The 27,890-nt window shown below is 41.8% G+C and overlaps 1 protein-coding gene across 1 annotated transcript in view; it reads left to right on the top strand.

The window, feature by feature from the left end:
* Positions 1-27,890, top strand: part of HDX (highly divergent homeobox) — a 73,424-nt gene that overhangs the window by 12,182 nt on the left and 33,352 nt on the right. Inside the window, exons 3-4 of the mRNA XM_044682548.1 lie at positions 5,007-5,060; positions 23,106-23,252. Coding sequence (XP_044538483.1) covers positions 5,007-5,060; positions 23,106-23,252 — 201 coding nt within the window. The remainder of the gene's footprint in view (positions 1-5,006; positions 5,061-23,105; positions 23,253-27,890) is intronic.

Raw genomic sequence — 27,890 nt, 5'->3', positions numbered from 1 at the left:
GAGCAACACAGTTTAACACCAAGGTGCTAAGTGACTATGAAATTGTTACACTGATGCGTGGGTGTGCATGTGGCTGTGAACACTGTTCCAGAAGGAAGTGACCCAAAAGATTTGGACGGATGGCCCTCTTGCTGGAATATATGTATAGCCTCCCAAGATGATTGACTGTGGAGAAGGGAAACTTCTAGGCTTTGGGGCTATGCAGTTGAGGGATAGTTTGGCTCAGAACAGTTTGAAAACTTGTCTCCTCTGCTTGACTACTGTCTTCTGTGTACCACAAATTTATGGAAATACAGAAATGACTTGGGCGTCCCCCCAGGCTCTGACCAGGGTCGTCTTTTCTTTTCCCTTTATACCATCTTACTTGATGATCTCATTAGGTTTCATAGGTTCCTTTATCACTTCTTGTTAGATGATATTCACATCTATTTATCTAGCCCTAACGTCTCTCTTGACTTCCAGACTCATACCACCAGTTAAGTTGTTGAATATCGAGAACTGAACGTACTATAGACATCTCAAATTTGACAGGTCTAAAACAGAACTCATTGACTTTCCCCCTCACCCCCAAACTCATTAGTCCTCCAAACTTTCCTATAACTTTTTTTTTCTCAAATCCTTCCCTTCTGTCTTAGAATCAATTCCGTGTATTGGTTCCAAGGCAGAAGAGCAGTAAGGGCTAGGCAATGGGGGTTAAGTGACTTGCCCAAGGTCACCCAGCTAAGAAGTGTCTGAGGTCAGATTTGAATCTTGGGCCTTCCAACTCTAGGCCTGGCTCTCAATCCACCAAGCCACCTAGTTGCCCTACTTTGCTATAACTTTTGAAGGCACCACCAACTTTTGTAGGCACCCAGGCTTACAACTTCAGTGTACGACCCCTTACTCTTACCCCACATAAGCAATCCACTCACTCTCTTGGTAAAATCCTGTCATTTCTACCTTTTGAATATCTCTCATTTACTTCCCCTTTTCTCTTCTCACATAGCCAGCACCGTCACGGCTAACGCCTGGGCAATTGCAGTAGCTTTCTGGCTGCTCTCCTTGCTTCGTCTCTCCTTACTCCAGCCCGTCCTCCATTCAACTGCCCGAGTGGTCTTCATTAAAGCGCAGGTCTGACTGCATCATCACCCTGTTCAATAAGGTTCAGTGGCTCCCTGTTACCTGTAGCATCAAATGGAAAAATCTTTTCTTTGTTTTTTTTTAACCAAATCTGGTTCTATCTTGCCTTTGCAGTCTTCTTACACTTTCCTCCCTTCTACTTTAAAAATAATAATCATAGTAGTAATAATGATAATAATAACTAACACTTACATAGTACTTACTGTGTGCCCAACATCAAGCAATTCTGGTTTTTCCTTCTCCTGGCTCCATGCCTTTCCACCGATTGTCCCCTTTGCCTGGAAAGCTCTCTCCTCACCCCTGCCTCCTGGCTTTCCTGGCCACCTCCTTCAAGACTAAGCTTATATCCTTCCTTCTTTAAGTCCCTTTTCATACTTATTATACACACATACACACTCTACCACTATGTGTCTTATCCTCTGTATATATCTTTTTCCCTTAATCCTTATCTTCTGCTTTATTTATTTATTTGTTTGTTTGTTTGTTTTTATTTGTTTTATTTTATTTTTTACCTTCTGTTTTAGAATCAGTTCCAAGACTGAAGAGTGCTGAGGGCTAGGCAACAGAGGTTAAGTGACTTGCCCAGGGTCACACATTGAGGAAGTGTCTGAGGCCAATTTGAATCCAGGACCTCCCATCTCTTGGCCTGGCTCTCTATCCACCGAGCCACCTAGCTGCCCACCTACCCCGTGTATATCTTGAATGTGCATAGTTGTTTGCATGTTGTCTCCCCCATTAGGATATGAGCTCTTTGGTGGCAAGAGATTTTTGCCCTTTTTTTGTATCCCCAGCATTTAGCACAGTGTCTGGTGTATAGTGAATGCATATTAAATGCTTGTTGGGTGACTGAAGCCAAGGTTAGTTGAATTTGACAGTTGTTTACGTGATAACTCTTGGTAGACCGCTTTATAAAAAGGAGAATTGAATTCTGCCCAAACTTCTTCACTTGGAATTATTATTTGTATTTTTTACAATTGCGGGACATTGGAAGTGACCGGCGCTCCTGGGAGTAGCCCGTTTTCGTGGCCATACATAATTGATTTTAACACTAAAACACATTTTATTGCCACAGATGGGCCCTGTCACTGTTTATATAAATTCAATTACCAAGTTTATTATATACGTGCCTTTGCTTATTTCAAGTATAATCTTGCAGTAGTTATTGTTTTTTTGCAGTTCATTTAGTTTTACGTATTTTAAGTAGCAATTATGTATGGCAAACTCTCAATTAGCCTCACCAAGAGAAGGGAGCAATTGTACAGATAATCCACAATTGTTGAAAACCCCAATCTTTCCCTGTAGCTCTGGAATGCTGGATATGAGCCGCTTTTCTTTCAGCAAACTTCCTTTCTACTTTCCACTTTTTAGCATAGCACCCGGCACATAGTAGACACTTAGCAAATGCTTATTGATTGATTGTGATTGCTTTTGCCTTGTGTTCTAGTTAGCTAGCTTTACTGAGCACATATACAAACTGGCTAAGAATTGGGGACATCCCATGGCAGTGCATGATAGAGTACTTGTAGGCAGGTTTCCCAGCCTCACCCTTACCTCTTCTGTTAAGTCACTTATCAAGTCCAGTTGATTCTCCCCCTGCAATATATCTCCCATCCATCTCCTCCCGTATTCCAACCGGCTTGAATGACTGGTATAGCCTCTTTACAAATCTTCCTCCCTCTATTTTCTCAGTCCTTCACCCCATCCTTCATATGCCACCAGAATAACCTTTTTGAATCAGAGATCTGCTCTTATGGCCCTTCCCACAGATATCCATTGACTCTGTTGCCTACTGAGTCAAGTTCAAACTTCTTTGCTTGATGTTCAAGGCATTATACCTATTGGTGAAATAGGAAAATCTATTGGTTTTTCACTTCCCTTTCCAGCCTTGTCTCAGACTACTCCCCTATATATACTGAACTGACTGGGCAACGACTCTTCCCCACCTCCCAGTACCCTTTGCTCTCCTTTCTCTCTCACTTTGTTCATACTCTTCCCTATGACTGGAATATGCTTTCTTCCTCTTTTCTACTTCTCTTGAGCTCCTGTCTAGGCTTTAAAATGCTGCTGGGAGGCCACCTCTTCCATGAAGCTCTTCTTGATGCCCTCTGATGTGGTACTCTGGTCTGCAGCTCTCCAATATCCTAGCATGTCACATTCTGTATTAGAGTTAGGCCTGGGGGTCATGTCCTCCTGATATGCTGTAAACTCCCTGAAAGTGAGCACGTCTTAACTAAACCGAGTGTCTCCCTTAGTGTCAGCCCAGTATTTTGCCATGGCAAGCACTTCACAGTTTGTGGAATGAATGGCTGCTGAGTAGCCTAATGTGATTTGCCCGTTATTATCTTAAAGACAAATCACAGTTCTAGTAGCACAGCCACTGTAATGGTTTTTTCCCAGTGTTTGAATTATCGCACACAGGCACTCTCTCACATCTCCAAGAGGCAGTTTTCTTGTCGGGAGATATAATGGACCAGCCCTGAGTAGAATTTATCAAAAAGAATGGCTTTTCCTGATAGACAGCTCTCTCAACTGCAGAGAAAAGTTTGGTTCTGGCTCTGCCTGGCCAAGAGAAATCCAAACCTCTGTTGGTTCGGCTTGTGATGGTGTACCTGAGGCACCCTAAGGTGCTTGGAGCCAGAGGTTGTCCTGGGGCTGTTATGTAACTGGGGCTGTTCCCCAGTAGAGCACTTTCACCCTTAACTTCTCTCAGTTGTTGGGTTTTTTTTTTTTTGGTTTATTCGTTATGCCTTTCACTGCATCCTGCCACTGCCTGGCACCTAGTGGGTATTCTCCATCCTTCCATACTCACTTGCCTACATTCCCTGGGGCTGGCTTCCCCCTTCCCCCACTTCCCAGGTGACTGTGGTGGGATGCATTGGTAAATTCTATTCAGAGTTGGACTATTATCCTATCTAATGGGATTCTGCTACTTCCATTCAGTATCTTTTCTGTAGGTCTGCGGGGCCAGTTGAGAGTGGGTTGAGAAATTCGTCCTCAGCCATCATAATGGGTCAGATGAATCCTCTGTAATTAAAGCTCAGGGTCTCTTTGCATTCATGGGAAATGATTGCAATTCATTTGCAGAAATTTGAAGTGGTCTGAGCTCTCTGAAAGCCCTCTGTAAGAGTAAGGTGATGGTATTATCTAAAACCTCTTTATCAGCATTGAGCACCCGAATTCGACAGGTCTTTTAGAGAAGTGTTCTTCTCTGCAGAAATTTGACACTGAAGAGTTATGCCTCTGACTCATATTTCCCTTCCCCCTTTACTCTATTCAGAGGTCTTTTCTGGAGTTGAAACTTTCTTTAAGTTAATGAAACTCTGAAAAAGGGAGTATATGATTCCCCAGAAGAGTAAACTTCTACCAACTGTAACCATCTGGATAATAATCTTTTTCTGCCTTTTTTTTTGGTAAAAGGATGGGAGAGGGGACTTGCAGATATTTTTATTGTTTGAGTACAATTTCATTTCCAAGAATATTTGGGAAAAGTACTTGAGTAGAGTTAGCCCAGTGATGATTTTGAAAGATAAACTGAGGTCATCTCGATGCCATGGAGCACATGTCTATAGTTTATGCTATATTTTTGCTTTTGTTTTTAATGACTTTATTGTGTACGGATTTAAAACCAAACCAGATTGTTTGCCCCAGATGCCCAAACAGTCCCACAGTGCATTGTCCTGAAAACGTTCTTAAATTTCTAGGGGAACTTTGTTACTGCCCCTCCTGAAATGAAGGCCCTAATTTAGATATGTTGGGGGTAAACTAAGGAATCACTTTGGTTGTCGTAAGGGATGTGCTCTGGAAATAGACCCATCTCTTTCATGTTGATCTACCTCCTTCCCATGTCAATGTCTACCTGACCGAGACTCCATTTGTTGTTTCCACAGATTTCAGGAAACCTTACTGTGCCTTGGATTACAGGGTGTTCTAGAAAAAGAGCAGTAAGTAAATTTTTATATAAAGCAGCAAGCGGGTCTTACCTTCCTTATTGTTGTTAGGAATGCCATGTAGAAAACTGTCCTGCTTTTGTCATGCTGGGAATACAGAACCTCATGAAAACTGTTTTATCTCAGAGGCTATATTTTCAAGTAATATTTACACAATGTTTACAAATACCACCAAGTAAAGGTAACCTTTCAAAAATAGTGCAATCAGCGCACCTAAGAAATTCTTACAACAGGTTGTTACAGCTGGAAGATCATTTTCATAAACTATAATTGGTAAGTTTTCTTGGGTCTGATTGGTGCCAGCTAATTGGGCTTAACAATTGAATCTTGATTGGGACCAAAATTAGAGGGAATTTTTAATCTTTGTTAAATAGTTTCTCTTGTCATGTTGTGTTTGAATGTTCGGAGGGGCCCTCATGTTATGCTCATCTTTTTTCCCCTATTCTGGTTTTCAGCAATCAGGTTCTAGAAACATTCGCAATCAGTATTGCAGAGATTGAGAATGGTTGATAGGGCTACTGGCCTCACTCCCCCTCACTTCTGTGTAGACTCTGTGCCTTTATGCTCTCTTCTCTCTGGCCCTCATTCCTCTCATATTCATTCCAAGTCGAATTACCCTCAATCACTTCTCTCCACCTTTCTTCTCCCCACCAGCTTCTGTTCTCCAAATAATCTAAGTTAACTAATATCCCTGTCTCTGCCTCTCTTTATTCTGACCCTCTCTACTAACCACTTCATTCCATGTCTGTATGCTTTTTGTCCAACCTCTTTCTGAGACCAACCCAGATGTTTGCACTGAAGATTGAGTCTTGAGGATGAGAGCACCACAGAAGCACTAACTTTCATGCCTGTAGCTCTCTAGTTTTTCCTGGAAGCATTGTTAAACAATAGAACCTGGCCCCCCTCCACCAAACCCCACCCCAACATGTTGAGCTTTATTAAGAAGCTGGTATCATGTGTTGTGTTTGCATATAATTTCTGTATGTAAGCACCATACCAAAAGGAAGCCCTCCGTTAAATAGATCGACTGCTAAATGGACAGTGACTTGTGAGCACATCTGGCAATGAAGAGTTCTTAGTTAATCAAATTTGTTACACCCATATCATCAAAGCAGCACGAGAATATTGGCTGTGGCCCGAAAACGGGCTCATTATGGAAAGCTGAGCTTTGGAGTGGTGGCCATTAATGCAAGCTGGCTTCTACCCGTATGTTTGGGTCAAAAGATGGCAATAGGTTTGGGTGTCCTTATTAAATTTACCTGAACTGTTTTTTTACCTTGCTGTGCAGCCTTTCAATATCATCCAATTAAGAGGACCAGGTTTCATGTGTCCTCAGGACTGGTTGTCTTTTGTATTGGTATCCCTAAACTTTCTTGTGAGTACTCAAATTATGGCTTATCTAATTCAGTAGAATGGAAATAACATTGAGATGAATTGAGTAGGGGGAGAAGAGTTGGAAAATGCCTGAAATTCCAAGAGCAAATCTCATGTATGTGGCATTGGCACCTGGCTTAGAGATCTGTCAGCTTGCTAGGGCCCACAGGATCCCTAGGGGCACTTGTTCTACTTGGTGGGAACCCTACTTCAGAAAGTCAGCAATTGGCTTTGTACAGTGAAGGCTAACTTTGCCCAATGAATGGACTCCTTTTTCCTTTTTGTTAAGACACTCCATTTGGAAAGCCAACCAAATTTATTTGTCCTTTGGTTCAGATCCTCCTCAATTTCCTCTTGTTCTCCTCTGCATACACAAAGTTCTTAGAGCCCTTAAAATTACATTTTGCATGGTTAAAATCTTGAGAGAACCTTTCCACCAAAGGTAAAGCTTTCCCAAATCCTAAAGTGTTGCCTGAGGTACATCACAGCATGTATCCCATTCTGCTACTAAGAGGCCTACGTCATCTGAGGGTATCTAAGAAACCTAGTGAAAGGGTAATAACCACTCTTTGGAACATGAAACAGTTTTCAAACAAAGAAAATATAAGGAGTTGTGTTCAAGGAATGAGTGGGAAGGGGGAGGCATGTTAGTGTATCATTAAGCTAACCCTTTGAACCTATAAGTTTATTTTCCTTTTTAAAATAATTATAAAAATACTTTTGGGAAATAAGCTGTTAAATAAATACCTTTAAAAATCAGTTTGAGTGTTTATTCTTCCTTAGTTTCATTTGCACTCAATGTTATGGGCATTAGTACAATTTGGCAAATACAGGAAGGAAGCCATGCTGAGTTGGGACCATAAATCTCCAGGCTGCAATAATACTGTAAATCTCCTATGAAAATATGAGGATGCAAGAAAGGATTATTTTGGACCTCTTTGTTCACTCTTACTTGTTATTAATTTTGGTATAATTATTAAATTACACATAAAATTGAAATTGGGTTAGTTTCAAAAGCAAAGCCAAAACTAGAAGCAGTTTACTGGGGTGGGGATAGAGTGTTGGGTTCAAAATCAGGAAGATGGGGATTTTGCATCTCACTGCTGCCACCAAAAGCTCTATGCCTGTGGGGATCACAAGCAAAACAGTTATTCCTTCTGAGCCTCAGTTTCCTCAGCTGTCATATGGTGGAATAGCCATAGCACCCACCTTACAGGGGAGTTGTGAGGTTCAAGTGAGGTCATGGACTTAAAATGCACTGCAAACTTTAAAATGATAGCGAAATGTTCACCTTTGTGGTTGTTACCTTGAAACGATCTAACTTCTTGCTTGGCCAAGCAAGGGTAAACCAGTGACTAGGGCCATTTGGGTGTGTATAAGGAGAACGATGCTTACCACCACCAAAGTTTGATATTTGTTTCTCTTGGAATCACCCTCTGCAGCAGGTTGGCCCTGTTTGGATGGTGCATTGGTTATGAATAATCTGACATTGGTTTCAAAGTGAGTTGCATGGGCAAAGAAAGCAGAAGCCTATATTTATAGGCGCAGTTTGGACATGGGATTTGGCTGCATGCCCATGTTTTTTCTCTACTTGAGGTAAGAAATTTATTAGGTATTGCAGTTTGGTGATTGTTTTCTCAAAGCTCATCTTTTTCAATGATATTTCAGCAGACTACCTTGGAAGCAGAAGAAAATGGACATTTGAAATATGAGATTTATAAAATCAATTAATCTTTTGATTCATTTTTTAATATGAAGAAAACACAGTTCCCAATCTACAGTTGCAAATAAAAGATCTGTTGAAGGTCAAAGTACATCTAGTTCTAGCCAATATAGTCATAAGATTGAGGTGCCAAGGAAAGAATTGAGCAGCACACACAGCAAAGAGCTGCCCCTGTGTTGATATTTTTCCTTTACAAAGAGAAATGTACTTTAGGTATATTTGTATCTTTGTTGACAGAGGAATCAAGGTACTCTGGAGCACTGAAGTGCCTTGCATTCAATAGTCTTTGACAAGAAAAGACATTTCAGGTCAAAATTCAAAAGGAGGCAGCATAGAGGAGATTTGGGGTTAGGAGAAATGAGTTCTATACCTAGCTCTCTCACCTTCTGGTTGATTTCAAGCTAGTCACATAACATTAACAAAACAAGAGAGGTGTCCTAGTTGAAGTTCAAAGTCCATCATAGCACTGATGTTCCATGATCTCATAATTCTTGGTGCTTTACAAACTTTTTTTTTCTTTTTAGAATGATTTTTGCAGCAAGAAGTATTGGAAAGTTGTACAGTTGACTTTGCATCTTCTTCACCCATGTTCCCAACTTAAAATCAGTACAGAATTAGTAAGGGTACATGGAGAGGAAAATCAAAAATTAATTGGAAATGAAATAATATAATTCTCTAAAATTGGTTAGTTGAAGAACAAATCATAGAAACAATTAATAATTTCATTGAAGAGAATGGCAATAATGAGACATCCTATCAAAATTTATGGGATGCAGCCAAAGCAGTACTCAGGGGGAAATTTATATCCTTGAATGCATATATTAACAAATTAGGGAGGGCAGGGGTCAATGAATTGGGCATGCAAATTAAAAAAACTAGAAAGTGAACAAATTAAAAATCCCCAGATGAAAACTAAATTAGAGATCATAAAAATTAAAGGAGAAATTAATAAAATCAAAAGTAAAAGAACTATTGAATTAATAAATAAGACTAGAAGCTGGTACTTTGAAAAAAAGCAAATAAAATAGACAAAGTACTGGTCAATCTAATAAAAAAGGAAAGAAGAAAAACAAATCAACAGTATCATAGATGAAAAGGGAGATCTCACCTCTAATGAAGAGGAATTAAGGCAATCATTAAAAACTATTTTGCAGGGGGCAGCTGGGTAGCTCAGTGGATTGAGAGTCAGGCCTAGAGACGGGAGGTCCTAGGTTCAAATCCGGCCTCAGACACTTCCCAGCTGTGTGACCCTGGGCAAGTAACTTGACCCCCATTGAATACCCTTACCACACTTCCACCTATAAGTCAATACACAGAAGTTAAGGGTTTAAAATTTTAAAAAAAAAACTATTTTGCTCAATTATATGGAGATCTAGGTGATATGGATGAATATTTACAAAAATATGAATTGCCTAGATTAACAGAAAAAGAAATAGAATACTTAAATAATCTCATATCAGAAAAAGAAATTGAACAAGCCATTAAAGAACTCCCTAAGAAAAAAATCCCCAGGACCAGATGGATTCACAAGTGAGTTCTATGAAACATTCAAAGAATAATTAAAATCAGTACAGGGAACGTTCAATTCAAATGAATACCAGTAGAACACAGATTCACTATAACAAAGCAATTTCCCACAGAATGGCCTATGGTTGTGTGGGTCTATGGATATTTAGCCATTCCCAGAAGCACTTTTGAATAACTTCCTTCCTTCCTTCAATTCTCTAGAGCCAAACAAGCAGCTTCAAGAGCCCAGAACAGAATTATTGGCCCAACAGAGATATGACCCCTATGTAATGACATCATCAAAGAAAGAGCAAATATAGTTAGATCAGATTGATTTTTGAAATGTTTGTGGAAGAGAATGTGAGATGACTAAACTGACTTCATTCAGTGCTTTGAGGAATATGAAATGAGTACAAACTGTCTCTACAAGACTTTGTTTTTAAATTTCTCTGCCTTCTCAGTGTTGTTTATGTTTCTTTTCTCCTGCTTACCAATAGTTGAAAGATGAGTTAAGGACCACATGAACTAGACTCTGTTCTTAGCCCCATATTTTTCAACATTTTTATCAGCAACTTGGATAAAGGCATAGATAGATGACTTATCAAATTTGTGAATGACCTGAAATGAGAACGAATGGCTAATCTAGGTTAGATGATAGAATCAAGATCCAAAAAGATCTTGACAGGCTAAAATGAATCCAATTCAGTGAATTTGATAGAGATTAATGTAAAGGCCTACACTGGATAACTGATCAAATTCCAAACCAGGATGGAGGAAAGATAGCTAAATGACACCATCTTGGAAAAAGTCCTGGAACTTAGTGGACTAGCATCTTAATACAAATCAACAGTGTGACATGGCAGTCAAAAAGAAAGCTGCCATGATCTTAGACTGCATTAAGAGAGAGGCCCAGTGTTCAGATATTAGTGAGGTATGGTAGTTCAGTTCTGAGCATTATGTTTTAGGAAGGGCCAAAACAGGCTACAGCATATGCAGAAGAGAATGGCCAGCAGCAGTGTGAGGATCATTATAAAAGAAGTGTTAAGAGCTGCTAAATCCTGCTCAATAGGTCTTAAGGGGAGACATAACAGTCATAGTCCTCAGACATTGGTAGGGCTCTTAGTCAGAAACAAGATTAGACTTGTTCTCCTTGGCCCCACAGGGCAGAACTAGTAGTAAGGAGGGGGTGTCGGCAAGGGAGGGGTATGGGGAGAAATATATTTAGCTGAATTAGCTAAAGGAGAATGTGCTAACAATTGGAACTGGGGCAGATTGTAACATATTGCCTCAGGAAATGAGTTTCACATCCCTGGACTTCTTCAAGTAGAGTCTCAGTGACTGCCTGTTAGTGGTGGAGAAGTGGTTTCTACCCAGTTACTGGTTGGTCTTGACCTTTGAGATGGTATAATTCTGCCTGATTAGTTGTGTAATCATGTCTAATTCTTTGTGACCCCTTTATAGGTTTTCTTGGCAAAGATCCTTGATTGGTTTGGCATTTCCTACTTCAACTCATTTTATAGATGAGGAAACTGAGGCAGCCAGAGTTAAGTGACTTGATAAGCAGAGTTAAGTGACAGCTAAAGTTAAGTGACAGTCTGAGGCTAAATTTGAACTCGGGTCTTCCTGATTCCCAGCCTAGTGCTCTGTCCACTGTGCCACCTAGCTACCCTGTCTGCCTGGTTAGATTTTGGCTCAAAGCCAAGATCTGTTGTTAAATTTTGTCATGTGGCAGAGTTGAGTGTATTTTGGATTTTCATGCAGGACAGAAAGAAGGCAATTGGGGTGGGCAGAATTGAGACATCTGGGTTCTAGACTTAGCTCTGCCATTTGTTGGCTCTAGAACCACGCCACTTTGCTTCTCCGAGCCTCCTCATTCATAAAATGAGATGTTTCGAATATTGATCTTTATATAGTCCCTTACAGCTAGCCCTCAGATTTTATCTCCAAGAAGGAAAGACTTGAAGGGTATGGAAAGTGACAGACAGTACAGTTAGTAAAGATGGTGACTGATAAGCCATTTCTAACTGCTGACTCCTGTGCTTGCATTGGAATTTTGATAAAGTCCTTGACATTAGACTCTCCTTATAGAAACAAGTGAGATTTACTGCACAGGTTTCCTGCTGCAGATCACATCTTTTGAGGCTACTTTCAATATAATTTACCCATATTTTAGCAAAGCATTTTAATCAAGTCACTCGTGCTTTTCTGGTGAGTAAAATGAAGAGATGTGCATTAGGCACTAATACAATTGTGTGGATTTAATAGGACTAATTTAATAGTTTAATACTCAGTTTAAAAAAATCACTCCTACAGACACGATAGCTGTATGTATGTGTGGCTGGATTGCAATGTATTCAAAGAAGACTTAAGAGCTTTAGTGGACTGCAAACTAATATGGCGGCCAAAAGAACTAACGCGGTCTCAGGTGGCCATTAACTGAGGCACAGTGCCAGGGAAAGGGAGACTACAATCCTGTTGTGCTTGGCCCCGAGCAGACCACATCTGGAAAATCAGGAGTACCAACTGGAAGCTAGAGGGTAACCAGGATGGCAAAGGGCTTTGGGAGTATGCTATATGAGGACTGATGGAAGGAACTAGGGATATTTAGCCTGTAGGAAAAAAAAAAGATTTAGAGGAGACCCGATTGCTGTCTTCAAGTCAAGTGAAAGAGGGAATTGATTTGTTCTGTTTGGCCTCAGAGGGCAGAACTAGGAGTAATGAGTAGCAGATACAAAGCCTCAAATTTAGGCTTAATGTCAAGAAAAACTTCCTAGCAATTAGAGCTGTCCAAAAGTGGAATGGGCTGCCTCAGGAGGTAGTGAGTTCACCCTTACTAGAAGCCTTTCAAATGAAGGTTTAATGACCACTTGTCAAGTATGATATAGAGGGAATCCTTGCTTAGTTATAGGTTGTACTAGGTGGCCTCTTAGGCCCTTTCCAACTCAGAGATGCTGGGATTCTGTGATCGATAGCTAGAGAGGTATGAGTAGTCCCTGCAATGGGATTCTGCAGCAGATCTTAAATTTTCAAAATGCTTCTGCTGGGAGTTGAAGAAGGAAGAGAAGTTCTCAGGCCATGGATTTGTTTACTCTAGCCAGTAACTGGGAGCTAGAAAACTGAGCATTTTAGGTAGGAGTCTTGTGGCTGTACAAATTCTCCTTTTAAGGGAATGACTTAAAATGGAAATGCAGCTTGATATCGTGGCTAAAGAGCTAGCTTAAGAATCAGGTGAAACCTAGGTTCCAGCCCCACTTCTGCAAGTAACTTAACCTCTTAGTGCCCCCTAGTTAATTCTCTAATGCTATGGTATGTAGAAATTGCCTCTCTTCACCCAGAAGAGACTCTTTCCACACTGGGAGGTTCTCCACAATCACGAAATCTCAAGCCCTTCCCCTACCAAGAAGAGTATTGCTTAAAATTATTTCAGGAGTTTTGGGCATCTTTGGGACAGCTCATTTTTTCATTTCAGGCAAATCTGGGTTTTTAGGTGTTTGATTTTTTAAAAATATCACTTAGCCATATTCTCCCATTTTCAAAAAGAACTAAGGCTGGAACACATTAAATGACTGGGCTTCTATGTTTGTAGCATCCTTCTGTGAATTCCTGTAAAACACTCAACTTACGTATATTTAGACATCTGGGAAATTCAAGCCCACCATTCATGGTGGGTCAGAGATCAGTAGAAAGACTATGTTAGGTTCAGAGCTCCAGATAAAATACCAGCGTGGGAGGCTGAAGATGAGTGTTCACTATGAGATCCTGACCCTGACACTTATAAGCCATGAGACCTTGGGAAAGTCACTTAGCTTCTCTGATCATCTGTTTCTCTATCTAATTGGAGCAATCATCTTTTCATCCTGCTTTTTGATTTTCCAAGCTCAAGCCTAAGTGGCCAGTGTTTTCAGAGGTGATTCTGAACCTCCTCCCACCACCACTCTCCAAAAGACCCAACGTGGGCCACGGCCTTGATGTACCAGTCCAAAGTGTTTGGGCACTCTCAGTCTTCGCGAGGGCTCAGAGGTGTTTTCTGAAAAGAGGAGGCTTGGCATATTCTTACAGGGAATAAGCCCAATTCTTTGGCATAGCCTTATGATCTTGTTTCTCCTATCCATTCTGGAAATGTTATTAAAAAATATATTTGTGGATGAGCCACAGTTATTAAAGTTGACATCTTTTCAATAAAGAAAAAGCAAATCAAAACTGGGGAATGGTGATGAGACATAGGTTACCTTAACACAGCCACTTTCAAAAGTATGAATGTTGTTAATACAGAGTAGTCTGAATAATTATATCTAGTTTTTCCTTTTCACCTGCAGGTTGTGGGGTGGGGGTGGCAGGGTAATTTCCTGTTAAATAGAGTTTTTATTAAATTAAATTAGTCTTGACTCATAGCTGCTGCAAATCAAATTTCTAATTTTCATGAGTATATTTGCCCATTCCCAGGTAGGGGCCCTTCTGCCCCCTCATCCCATCAAATCTAGGCTGTGATTCAAACTGTTGAGCCTTTCCAATTTTAATAACTTACAAAAACAATTTAAAATATTGGTTAGACTTTAGCACAAGAAGATGAAGAAATTTTAAAGAGACAGCCCTAAAAGGAATGGCCTGCAACAAAGCTTTAGCTAAAGGGAAAAGAATGGAAGAGAAGCCAGTGTGATGGGGAAGGAACCGGGGTTGCAGATGCTCAGTCTTCCAGTAAATTTCCAAGACACCGAAAGCAGACTGGTGGGTTGTTTTTTTAGTTATTTAATTTTTTTCTCCTGCAGACTTCTGTAAACAATGCTGCCATACAATCCCGTACCATGCACCCAGTGGACAGTCAATAAATGTTAATTGGCTGGCTGACAAAACATCTTCTCCGGCAAAAGGCTGGCCATCGATTTCTTGCCGCATTTAAAGTTATGCAGAAAGTTATTTTCATTAAGCATTTCTTTATATCACATATTAAGCAGAGTATATTGGTGACCTGATGCAGCACTACATAAATAAACAACTGCAAGCTACCAAACGTGGAAAATCCATCTGTATTTTCCCCACGATAACATTAAGATTAGCAAAGTGTCTTAAGATAAAGTGGCACCAAGGCTAGTTAGTACTGAATTTCCCTCATTTCAACTCCCAAATAGCATGGCAATTGTCTTTTGAAAATGTCTAGAGATACAAGGCATGCAGACAATCGCTCTCTTCTAACAACACTATGTATGTGCTGTATATTTTTCAAAATTACACCATGCCGATGGTCTCTATTATAAATGTAATGCTCCATGCTTTCTTGCATTTCATAGGCTGTGGTGGAGCAAGTAGAATTGGGTTGAGTGCTGCTGACCGGGACCCATATCCAAAAGAGGTGCCTCTCCATTTCAGGGGATCATAGCCCTAGCCTTGAATTTGGGACATGCTTCCTGGGATCCCTGGCTCCCCCAAATACTGTCTAAAAAAGAACCAAGGAGGGGGCAGCTAAATGGCTCATTGGATAGAGAACCAAGCCTGGAGACAGGAGGTCCTGGGTTCAAATATGACCTTAGACTCTCCCTAGCTGTGTAACCTTGGACAAATCACTTAAATCTCCATCGCCTAGCCCTTCACTCTTCTGCCTTGGAATCGATGCTTCCGTATCTATCCTAAGACAGAAGGTAAAAATTAAAAACAAAACCAGGGAGGGAGATGCTCATCAAGCAGCACTGATCTTCTACCTTACCTTGGCCAGGAAATCAACTGCAACTGTTTGTTCCATTTGTTCCATGCTGGTGGCTGTTTGATCCTCTGGTGGCAGTAACTAAAAGCTAGCCCATATTCCAGGTTGGGCAGATATGTAAATTCATGCAGTGAGGGTACAAGAGAACCAATGAGATAGATTGAGGGGCGGTTGACCTAGGCAGCTTCTAAGATCTCTCTCACTTCTGGAATCTTCATCCATCTCTACCTCCACAATATTTACAGGCAAATTACCATCATGCTATAGAGCCTATTCTGTTTAAGAGTTCAGGTTACTCCACACAGTCCACTAAGCACTTGGGGGAAGGGGGAGATTGTCCTCTGAGGTCATCTGAACCTGGTCAGAGGCCACGATGGAGGACAGAGCAGCCTGCAATTTGTGGCCAGCTCCAGATTCCCCCTGTAGCTGATTTTTTCCACCTCTGGCTTCCAGGAAAGATCAAGAGTTGGGTGAACAAGATGGGGGTGCGGTGGGGGGAGGGATGAAGAGCACTTACCATTCTTTCTTATGATATTGCTTCCTTAAAACTGAGCAACGATTCTTGGAATATTTTTAGACTGTTGCCCGCTAAGTTTGGAAGAGAAACTTTGATGTTCCTGTGAACCAAATGGAGATGAGAAGATCACTCTAGGGGCCTCCTTAACAAGTCTGGTGTTCTGTGTGCAGTAGTTTTATCCCTGGAAATGATAGTATGGATCCCCTGCCTCCCCCCCAGGCCCAGCCCCTTCAGCTTGTCAGTTAAAGGGATTCTCTTCCCCCCCCCCTTTTCTGTCTAACATCATTCTTTCTGACAGTCTTTTAGCAGATAGGTAACAGTAATCGAAAGGGCTTGAGTGACGAGCAAAAACATTGAAATGTTAGCTGGGCAATATACGTTTCAGCACTGGAGTTTATTGCTGATTAAAAGAAAGAAAGAAAGGAACGGAGCCTTCCAGAAACCTTGCCTGCATGGCTCCATTGTGAAGATTTATGATGCTCCTTTAGGAGAATCACCAGAGGACTATATTAGTTCTAATAAGCCAGCCCGGCGAGAGAGGTTTGTGCCGACCAGGATATTGGAGGTGCATTATGTTTCATAAGTACAAAGTACTTTGGAAGGAAAGAAAACAAGGAAAAGTTATGGCTCGCTTATAAAAATCATTGTAAAAAATGACGGCCCAAGTTTATCTCTCTGTGAGTGTCGTAGATAATGTAATGAACCCTGCTTCTTCAGCCTCTCTCAGCTAGATGGATTGCCCCCCATCAGATGCTTTAAAATTTAATAGGAAATGGAGAGACCTGTAGGTTTACAGGGACGCCTAGATCTCCCGTGTATAATAACGGAGCTAAGAATTGTTTCTGATATTAATAAGGTCCATTTATTTTGCATCTGTCTGGTTTTATTTTAGTGGTCATACACCCAATTAACTTCATTATATTGTTACACTATTCGTACTATTAGAACCAATAGTTTGAGGAAAATGAATTTTGTGTATATCGCTAATATTTTTTCTTATCTATTGCTCCATTCAATTGTGAATCTGAGCTTAGGAAAAGCCCTGGTAGAGTACTTTGATTACTTCATTTGGCACATATTTTGTATGTTTGTGTGGGTGCATGGACGAGTGTGCCTGCCTACTATGTGCGAGGCACTGCAGCCATTTCTTATGGAGGGAAAGCCTTTGAAATGCTTTCTCTAATGATGACCGTACATCTATTTCCCTCTAGCCAAAGAAATTACTTTTAATTGTCTTAAAGGGCATGAAATAGATCTTGTGTCAGGTGGCATTTTCCATTTCGGAAAAAGAAAAATGGATTTCACAGAGGAATTCCCGGAATTGGGCAGTACAGCAAATATGCATCCATCTGCTGCCAGCTATAGAACATAGCCACTCGTCCTCTGCTGCGGCCACACCTTCGACTGCAGTACTTTGGCTCGGCCTGGCTTTTCAAGCTACGCCGCTATTTGGCAAGGATTACTGATCAGCCACCTCTATTTTAGTTATTCCCCCCTTCATAGAAGTCTTGTTGCATGCAGGTCAAAAGACCTGCCATATCCCAGCATCCTAAGCCTGGGGGGTGGGGAGGATGCCCTCCAGGAAAGGTTCATCTTTCTTCTGTCAAGGAAAGTGAATGTGTTTTACCCATAGATCTGAGGATCGTGCTTAATCAAAGAGACTGATAAAAGCTAAATTTCTCTATTTGAAGAAGAACCCTAGAGAGTGTTGGGGGGATATTAGCAAATAGATTGTTGCATTCAAGCAGGATTACTATTTTGATTTATTGAGTCTTTTAATCAAGGGTATTATGAACTGTATTCTGTGTGTGTGTGTGTTTCTAGTGCTCTCTCTCTCTCTCTCTCTCTGTCTCTCTCTCTCTCTCTCTCTCTCTCTGTCTCTCTCTCTCTCTCTCTGTCTCTCTCTGTCTCTGTCTCTGTCTCTGTCTCTCCCCCCGTCTCTCTCCCACTCCCAACCTTTCCTATGATTGATACCATATTAAATAATGGTGGGAATATTTTTACCTCTGCATAATTGTTAGGGATTATCAGCTTGAGAGGTCTTCTTACACTTTGAGGCCTCTCGTTTACCCAAACTGCTAAAAGGGATATTTGTACTGTTTACTTGGAAATAACTAGAACTATCAAGTAATCATAAAACCCCCTCTTTAATCAGGAAAAAGGGATAAAGTTCAAATATTTGATCACCACGCAGAGTCAAACGTTAAATACCATACAAAACCAAAGGCCCTGAGAGAAGACACCGTACTAGATGCCAACTCCACCCTGAGAGAAGACACACTAGATGCTTTCTCCAAAAAGGAAAGGAAATTGGGAGTCCTTATATCCTCTGGATAACTAAGTATCACAAACAAGTGTGTAAACCTCTTTGCAGCCAGCAACTAGGGTATGAAGAAACTGTAACAAATCCAAGGCAAAGGTCAAACTAAGAAACTGGGTTTCATGAGAGGAAAACTTTCATCCAATAGAGAACCCTCCAAAACAAAAAGGTGCTTAACATTGAACCAAAATAGGGGTCCTTGGCACTGGGATTTCTCAAAGGTAAGGGTAAACCGAGTCATCCAAAAGTCCACGTTGACAGTACACAGTGCCTATAGATTATGTGTATACATGGTATGACCAGAAAACTTTTGAGAAAATAGTGGCAAACATAGCCAACTGAATATTATCTGCAAATTTGATAAGCATGCCATCTATGCCTTTATCCAAATCACTGACCAAAATGTTGAATGGCGCCAGGCTAAATACAGATCCGCGAGGCACTCTTCTAGAGACCTTCCATGCTGACACTGACCCAGGTTACTGACTATTCTTTTGATATAGTCATTTAGCCTGTTCAAAACCTAACTAGACTGTCAGCTAGCCTACATCTCTCCATTTTTCCCACGAGAATATGGCCCGGGAGAGTTTATCAAATCCTTTGTTGCTATCCAAGCATTCCCATGATCCACCAGGCTAGTTGCTCTGTCAGAAATGGATTGCTGATGCCCATTGACTTATCTTATTTCCCTTCTTCATTTTCTCAAAAATTTCCACTCTCAGACACAGCTTCTTTTCTTTGTTTTATCTTTAAAACTTTTTTTCATTCTTTCTTGGAAGACTTAATTTTCCCCAATAGCCTGGAAAGTAGAGAGTCATTTCTTCAGTCCTTTTGCCTCGTCTTCCAGGAAGAACAAAATATGTGTGTACCTACACGGCTGTTACTTGTTATGGGAATAAACACAAGCGTAGCACACACTCTGCAGTTTATTGCAAAGTACCCTTTGCCCTCCATGCTGCCTGGAAGTGAGATCCTTAGTTCTCTGTCATTCTTGTTGGTAGCTTTCAAGATTGGGGGGATGGGGGAGGAGGCCTCTGGGGTCTCAAGCTAGGCCTCATTTATAATGGGCCTCCTGTCTTTTCTGGTGAGATGATGCTAGTTTGTTCAGCTGCCTTTGATTGGCAATTAGCAGCTTCCTGTCAATGGCCCAATTCAAACAAGCTGCCTGCAGCTGTTTGTGACAGGGTATCCAGCAGAATCCAATTACCAGTCATTTTTCACCTCTTCCTACCTCTTCTATCCTCTCTTGATGATCAGATTTCTGAAACCTGTCTTGACACCTCTCCACCACTGCTCCCCATGTCAAGGTTATTTATAAATAAAGATAAGACAGTTCAATTCCAATATAATTGAATCCAGTGATGCAGCTTAGAATTATCTCCCAATTTCCCCAATTTGCTAAAGGTTTTCATCTGCTCCTAGGCCTAATAGAATGAACTATGAGACTATGGGCTCTCATGGACCATAGAGAACTAGAAAGGACCTTGGTGGTCGTCTAGTCTAACTTCCATTTTCCAGATCAGGATCTTGAGGCCTAGGGGAGCCTAAAGCCAAGTCTAGTGATCCTTCCACTACATTCCACACCCTCATGGGGTTTGATTTGGGTTCATGTTCTCAGAGGCCGGATCCCAGAATTTTGACTGGTATTCAGAAGGCTTTCTCTCTGGGGCAGTCCTCTCCCACATCATCCTTTGTGTTTATATGCAGCTTTTGACTTTCTGGGCTCTAAATGCCATCATTTCCCCACGTGAAGAAATGATGACTTTAAGAGAAACTCTTAGGAAATTGAATGAAAGGCTGGGACAGCAGCTCTGTACCCCAAATTCAGAGCTCCATCAACTCAACCTTTATTAAAAAACAGAAGCAGGAATTCAATTGGTGGGAGTGCCTCCATGGCCAGTACAAAGGCCCAAAATATTTCATGGCTTCCATCTTCTTACCCCTTGGTTGGGCCAGGTCTGCATGGGCAAAGTGATGTCAACAAAGTTATCGAGTCATTTGGGCCAGACTCCTTCATTTTCTCTGATTTGATTTCCAAATAGCTCTTGCCACCAAATTAAGAAGACAATTACTTCTCTGATCTCCTTCACTTTAGCCAGGGGAGACGAGGCACACATAGTAGGCGCTTGATCAGTGTTGCATCAGAATGTCTTGTTAGACCTTGGACAGCGTATACTCCAGGAAGTCCGCATTTTCAAATCCCATACAACTGGTGAAAGACAGAGGTCACTGATTTCCTTTCTGGGGACTCTCTGAGAAGTCCCCCTTCTCCCTTAAACCTCAGCTCCTTTTCCAAAGGGGCATTTGAAGTTTTAATGCTAATTGATTTTTATTACCTTATTTATTTTCTTAGTTAAAATATGCTCTTAGGAGCTTTAAAAATAATTGGTCTTTCCCAATAAGCTTCTACTTAACAGGCATTGTCAAAATAGGTCGCTTTCAGTGCTGCTAATGTTGAGACCCCAGCACATTTCCAGCAAATCAAATCAGTTTTTATTTAGTTCAATTTAGGGGACTAGGCGGCTTTGGATGCCCTCTAAATGAATTACAAATTAATTGGCTGAGTGTGCTCGGCGTTCTGTTTATTATTCCTTTCAGACTGGCAGGAATGCACATTAGCTTGCATCGGGGCATTCGGGACAATGGAAAATTATATGAGTGTTTAGTCTGGTCATTTTTGCTGGGTTATCTGCATATACCCAGGACTTTGCTACAATTTCTTTGCATTCTCTCTTCTTTTGAGACATCTCAGCTCCCCATCTATTTTGCAATCAGTCTGGTCCGAGGACCTAATGAGATTTTTATGTTATAAATCACTTCAAGAGTTTCTCCTCTTGATTAGAAAAAGTTGGATAGGATATTTTGATTCACTTATTGGGAAGATGTAATTTAGTACTAGTACTTGTAATGAATGTTACTAATCATTAAGCTTTTTTCAAGGACAAGGAGAAAACAGATTTAGCAGATAATATTGACTACTATGAGCAACTGTAGCAGTACATTGCTTACAAAGAGATCCACTTTAATTGGAGAGACGGAGTGGTGGAGTGAGAGAGTGCTGGCCCTAGAATCAGAGGGGACACGGGTTCAGATTCTGCTTCTGACACTTCCTGATTGTGGGGGCCTGGGCAAGTCACTTAACCTCTGTAAACCTCGCTTTCCTACTCTGTAAAATGAGGATGCTCTCTCGAGTGCCAACCTCACAGGCTTGTTGGGAGAATCAATTGAGATAATGAATTTTTTAAGCACTTTGCAAACCTCAAAGCACTAGATAAATGATTAATTACTATTTGATCCAAGTTCATTGTCTGAGTAGGAACTCTGGAGTTTACAGAGTGCTTTCCCCCACCAAGTGACAAGATTTACTTCCCAGAAGACTTTCAAAAGCGTACCGCATGTGGTCTCCCCTCACTTACCTGGCCTTTGCCTGTTGAGATATCCTAGCTGTCAGGATCGTTTTCCTGTATTGTCTGTGTGCAAGAAGGGAGAGCTTTTTGGCTCCTGGACGGGGACCAAGAACTCATCCTCTTTCAATGGTCAGCAGGCTGGAGGGAAACCCGATGGTTCTCACGGCAGGGTATTTTCTCCCTTGAAGGAATAACCTCTCTGAGGTTTTCAGCATGACTGCCCTGCCCCTTTGCTAATTGAAGTCAACCTAGGATATTGTAAAAGCATAATTAGGAGCCAGTGGGCTAGTGAGTAGGTCATCAAACAAATATTTCCGAGTCCTGCCTCATCCCTGTGTGATACTGGACAGATCATTTTACTTCTCAGTTCCTTATCTGTGAAACAGAGGGTGGCAATCTGAATCTGGGAAGAGGAATTGATTTTCCTAAAGTGGCACAAGTTATAAGTGGAGAAGCCAGAACATGAAGCCAGGCTGTTTAATTCTAGACAGGAGAGCCGCAGCAGACCTCAGAAGCAATCTAGTCCAGCCCTTCCATTTGAGGAAACTGAGGCCGGGCAGGGCAAGTAGTTTTCCCCATGGTCACACAGGGAGTATGTGTGAAAGTAAGAGGCAATATTTGTACCCACATCCTTTTGCTCAGAATCTATTTTCCTTTCTTCCTTTTTTTCCTTCCTTCTTTTTTTCTCTCTCGCTTTCTTTCTTTCTTTCTTTTGTGTGGCCCAGCCTCTATGTCAGCCATCAATTTGCGAGGGTGCCTCATGAACTCATTGAATTAAAACAATTGCTAAAGCCTTCGTTTATTCACAAAAGCCACGCTCTTAAGTATGAGGAATTTGTATCATTGTTAGAAGGAATGAGATGGAAAAGGATTTAGACATCCTAAGCTGGGCTTATCATTAAGGTCTCTACTGCCATATTAGAGTTCTTCTGGCAGTGCTGCATTGGCATTCTCTTTCCAAACTTTTCCTGTTCTTAATGAGAGCATTGAAAGGAAGCCCATGGAAGGCAGATTGAGATGAGCTTAGTTTAAAAGCCCTCCCATTAGAAAGGTTTGACTGATGCGACCCCAGCCACATCATGTTAAATGTTGCGGAAAATCCCCATCTCGAAAAATGACTTCCATTGTTATTTCTCAAGGCACTATGGTGTCCTGAAAAGAGTCCTTGCTGGGAAATTAGAAGCCCTAGGCCGGAGCCAGGTTACTTACTACCTGTGTGGCCAATCCCTTAAACCCGGTGGGCCTCAGTTTCATCATCTGTAAAATGAAGGGGGCAGGAGGACAGGGCCGTCTAAGGTCCTCTCCAGTTCTGAATCCTGTGAAGCTCAAAGCCCGTCACCACATGTGCTCAGGAAGGCTAGATGATCCCATTAAACATCAAAGAGATGCTCTGACCTGGTCGGCCAGGCACAAATAATCTAGCACATCTCATCCTGGGCAGCCGCTCGGTACAATCCTTTCATTCCATGTTTCTAATGAGAACATTCTGTTTTGCAGCTCCAGGACCGCACCCAGTTCAGCGACCGAGATTTAGCCACCCTCAAGAAATACTGGGACAATGGCATGACAAGCTTGGGCTCTGTTTGCAGAGAGAAAATTGAAGCAGTTGCTGCAGAATTAAATGTTGACTGTGAAATAGTGCGGGTAAGACTTGTGATCCTTCTTTGACAGAGGTGGAAGGGGAGTTTAGAAAGATTCCTTTTAAAGTTGCATGAGGCAACCTGAAATAGATGCCACATGGTACGTACTGAATGAACATGTTCCAAAGCACTCTTGGGCTTGTTCTCCCACTATATAAAGATAAAAGCCTCCAACTAAAGATCAGATTGATTAGCCACGAAGGCCACATTTGACATTCCATTTTCAAGGAGTTTACATAAAATTTCAGTGGTGACCGTGATCCCAGAAGACCACGAAGAAGTGGTAGTTAGAAGAGAGTGCCTCACATGCTCTTTAGAGGAAGCACAGAAGCTTTTCCTTAAAAAAGACTTGGGGAGAGAAACAGAGAGAGAAATCAATAATGAAGAAAAATATCTCAGAGTTATAGTTTTTGAGTTGGAAGGGACCTTAGAGACCATCTAATCCAACCATATCGCTTTAGAGATGAGAAAACTGAAGTCTTAAGATAGGAAGTTGCACAGCCGAATCCTCTGCTGATCCAATGCTCATCCACCATGTCTACTCTTAACTTCCCAACCTTGTCCTGTCCCTTGCCTTGAGATACAGGCAGGGGCAGGGAATAGGGCTGCCTGGATAAGGCTGGGGTGTTTCTATTCCTTAGAATCTAGATGAGAATTGACAAGAAGAGGGCTGGTAGAAGCCAAACAGGACAGAGAAGAACTCTAACTTTTGAAATGCTGCCAGAAACCCATCTCAGCGAAGCAGGAGCAGGAGCCATAAAGCCAACCTCTGTTGCTTATTCGAGGCAAAGGGGCTCCTGAATTTGGAGCTATTACAACCAGGGCAATTCATTAATCTGGCCGATCCCTTTGACTTTTATTCTTGGACCTGGGCAGCATAGAAAAACTAAAAGGGGACACGGTAACATGCTATCTCTCACATGAAACTGGATGTCCCAAAAGACATGAGTCTAAGACTAAAGTCTTAGTACAGTTGGAGGCTATTAAAGCTTAAATAAGTCTTATTTAAGCTTTTAAGAAGTTCATAAAACTTAACACTACACTAAGACTTTGGGGACACTCAGGCTATTCAACTATGAATAGAACAAACAACAAGATAAAGTCTAGTTGACTAGCTGGTATCATTCACCTGCTATGTGCAGAACACCATGCTGGGCAAAGGGGTAATGCAAAGTTTAGGTAAGACAGGGTCTGGGTCCCCATAACCCTTCTGGTCTAATAAGAGGGTGAGGTACCAGAACGAATGACTATCCTACGCTCTGTTATACCATAAATGAATTTGTGAGTTGAAGAACAAAGTGCTATATGAGATCCAAGGAAGAAGGAAAGACTTTTTTAATAGATCATAGGACCATAGATTTGAGCTAGAAGGGAACTTAGTCTAACTCTCCCATTTTCTAGATGTGGAATTCCAGGAAGAAGTTAATTGCCCTTGGGCAGTTCAGGTAAGAAGTACCCAATCAAGGGGAGGAATTTCATAGGTCTTCCACAGGTACAGGAAATAGTGGGGACCCAGGTGCTAAAGCAGAAGATGCCTAGTCCGGTCTGCTGGAGTAAAGTGCTTTGAGGGTTGTCATAGATCGAAAGGCATCCTCTCAGCCACCTGTCTAATGCCAGCTCCCCTTAGTAGAATGTGGTGGCAAAAAGGAGAAAAGAATTCCAACTTGAGAGGAGTGCAATCAGAAAGGGAAAAGTCATGATTCATGGCAATAGCTCACTAGGGTAGCCTCTAGAAAACATTTCATAGGTGCTAGTATCAAGGGAGAAAAGGAGTAGATAATTCTGTGTTGGAAAGAAATACAGCTAACTCCCCATTTCCACAGCGCACCCAGCTGCAGGTCACTTGGCTAGTTTAGAATGCTCATCCTCTGCTTAAGTGGATTGTGAAAAGTAGTGACCAAAGAAATACAGGTTTATAACATAGAGATCATAGAACTTAAGACAGAGAGCATGTAGGCTATCCTCCCCATTTAGCAGAGGAAGAAACTGAGGTCTAGAGGGTTGAAGTCACTCACCCCAAGCACATAGCCGTACATAGAGTCAGGATTGAAGCTGGGGTCCTCTGATTTACAATCCAGTGCTCTTTCAGATGCCCTGCTCTGCCTCACAAGGTGGCAGCTTTCCATTCGGCAGCATAGGTTTTTGAGGAAAGATTGGATGATCAATCAGTCAGTATTTTTTAACCTCCTGCTTTGGTGCAGTCATTGTGCTGAGTGCTGAGGATACGGATACAAAGAATGAAATAATATCGGTTTTCAAGGAGGAACTAATATGTCTCAACCTACTCACCTCTTCCTCCTGGCTTCCTGTAAGTCTCAACTAAAATCCCATCTTCTACTGGAGGCCTTTTCCAGTCCACCTTAAAACTTGTACCTTCCCTCTGAGATTATCTCCAATTCATCCTGTCTATATCTTGTTTGCACAAAACTATTTGCATGTCATCTCTCTCCCCATTAGACTGTGAGATCTTTGAGAAGAAGCTCAATTTTTCCCTTTCCTTTGTGTCCTCAGTGATTATCCAGTGCCTGCACATAGTAGGCACTTAAGAAATGCTACTTGACTTGACATTCTAATGGGAAAGACAAATACATATATAAATGTTTGATTGATTGATTGATTGAAAAAGGGTTGAGTGATTTGGGAAAGAAGGGCACTGGCAGTGGCTTCATGTAGAAGGTAGTATTTGGATCATGTCTTGAAGGAAAAGAGAGATTCTATGAAGCAACAGAAATGAGGAGGGAGTCGATTCCAAGCAGCCACTGCAAAGGCTGGGAGATAGACGGCTGGGTGTGAGGAACAGAGAGAAGACTGAATTGCAGAGTGCAGTTTGGGAGGAAGGGGAATAAAATTAAGGGAGGCTCGAAAGATGGGTTGAAGCCAGGTTGTGAGAGTCTTAAAAGCTAAACAAATCTGTTTAGCTTGCATTCTAGAGGTAATACAGAACCACTGAAGTTGATTGCGTGGGGGTTGCTGGGTGACAGATATGGTCAGATGTGTTGTACGTGAGGAGAATCACCTTGGCAGCTGTGTGGCCAGTGGAGTGTAGTTGGGAAAGGGTTAGGGTAGGGACACCAATCCGGAGGCCATTGCAGTACCCAAGGTGAGAGGTGTCGAAAGCTTGAACAAAGAAGGTGGCTACGGGATAGAAGTGATTAGATGTGAACAATGTCGTAGACCACTCATCAGGTATGTTGTTTAGGTTCAGGTTGAACTAAGGGCCACCGAGGCCTCTTCCAACTCCAAGAAGAGCAGGGCCAGAGGAGTCCCATTGGGACTCTGGAGGACTTTCACTAGGGAAGGGACTGCCCATGGGTGAAGAAGGAACCAAAAATGGGAGGATTCCTGCCTTCCTCTACAGGGAGAGGCCTTGTCACTTGACTACTTTGAAATGGTTTGAAGGGTCATCCTTTTCCCTCTTATTGGGCTGGCAGCAGAAATGAGGTTGGCATAGCCCATAAAACACATCTGTGAGGGGCAGCACATTTCCTTGCAGCTGAGCCGAGTGGTCTCTCTGCTATTTGGAATCATGTTCTGTTCTTAGCCTGGGACTAAGATCCAAATGACACAGAAGAGAACAGACCATATTGTTCTTGCCCCTCCGGTATTTTTCATCAAGTTGGAGAGATATAGTTACCCTCTGGTGATGGCAGAGTACCAGGCAGTGTTTACATAATACATTGAGGGGCACAAACTACAGGAGCAATCGCTGTGGAAAGGAATGGTCATCGAAAGCCTTGTTGAGGAGGAGAAGCAATCCTTCCTTTGAAAGGCATTTAATAAAAGGTAAATCAGGGTTCTTGATTCTCCCTCCTCTGGGGTGGCTACATGGCACTTATTCTGAAGACAGGTCTCTGATATTTCAGTGGACTGCACTTATTATGAATCACTGATGTCATGGGACCTCCTGGAGAGCTCATGTGATCTTAGGCCCAGCATGCAGGAATTGGGGAGATGATAGTCTAACTGTACTCTGCCCTGATCAGCCACATCTGGAGTCTTGTACTCAGTTCTGGGCACTAAAGGACAATGAGGAATTGGAAAGTGTTCCAATTCTTAGCTTCATTTCAAAGGAGGATCTCTTGGAGGAACTTGGAATGTCTAGCACAGATAAGAGAAAATCTGGGAGCAGGGGACATGACATCGCAGAAGTGTTAGGGTTGTTATGTTTTAGCCTCAAAGGACAGAGCTAAGAATCATGAGTAGAAGTGGCAAAGAAACAAATCAAGCTAAGGAAAAACCTTTCTAAAAATGAGAATGTTCCTAAAGTGAATGGGCAGCCTGGAGAGGTAGTGAGTCAACCCCACCTAGAGATCTTCACTCAAATGCTGTGGGTGACCACTAGTTCTTATTCAAGTCTCACCTAGCTCTGGGCTTCTCAGATCTCCTTCCTGTGGCCATTTTCTCTAATGGGGCACTTCTTGACAGAACACAGAGTAGAGAAAGAGTTTACTCCACAATCCCCACCCCTTCTCTCCCAGAATGAGGAACTTAAGCAACCTCTGACTTGATTTCTGTATCTACTCCAAGAGCCTCAGTCAAGCTAGGGAGCCTACAGCCTACCCTACAATGTGGCGCCCAGTGGGCTTCTGCAGGAAATGGGGTGATAAAGCTCTCCATAGAATCTCTTTAAGAGAAACAGAGG

This window comes from Gracilinanus agilis, chromosome X (genome assembly GCF_016433145.1).
Source record: "Gracilinanus agilis isolate LMUSP501 chromosome X, AgileGrace, whole genome shotgun sequence".
In the NCBI taxonomy this organism is placed as follows: Eukaryota; Metazoa; Chordata; class Mammalia; order Didelphimorphia; family Didelphidae; genus Gracilinanus; species Gracilinanus agilis.
Note: the sequence above shows the minus strand (reverse complement) of the source record. Positions and strands in the feature narration are given on the sequence as shown.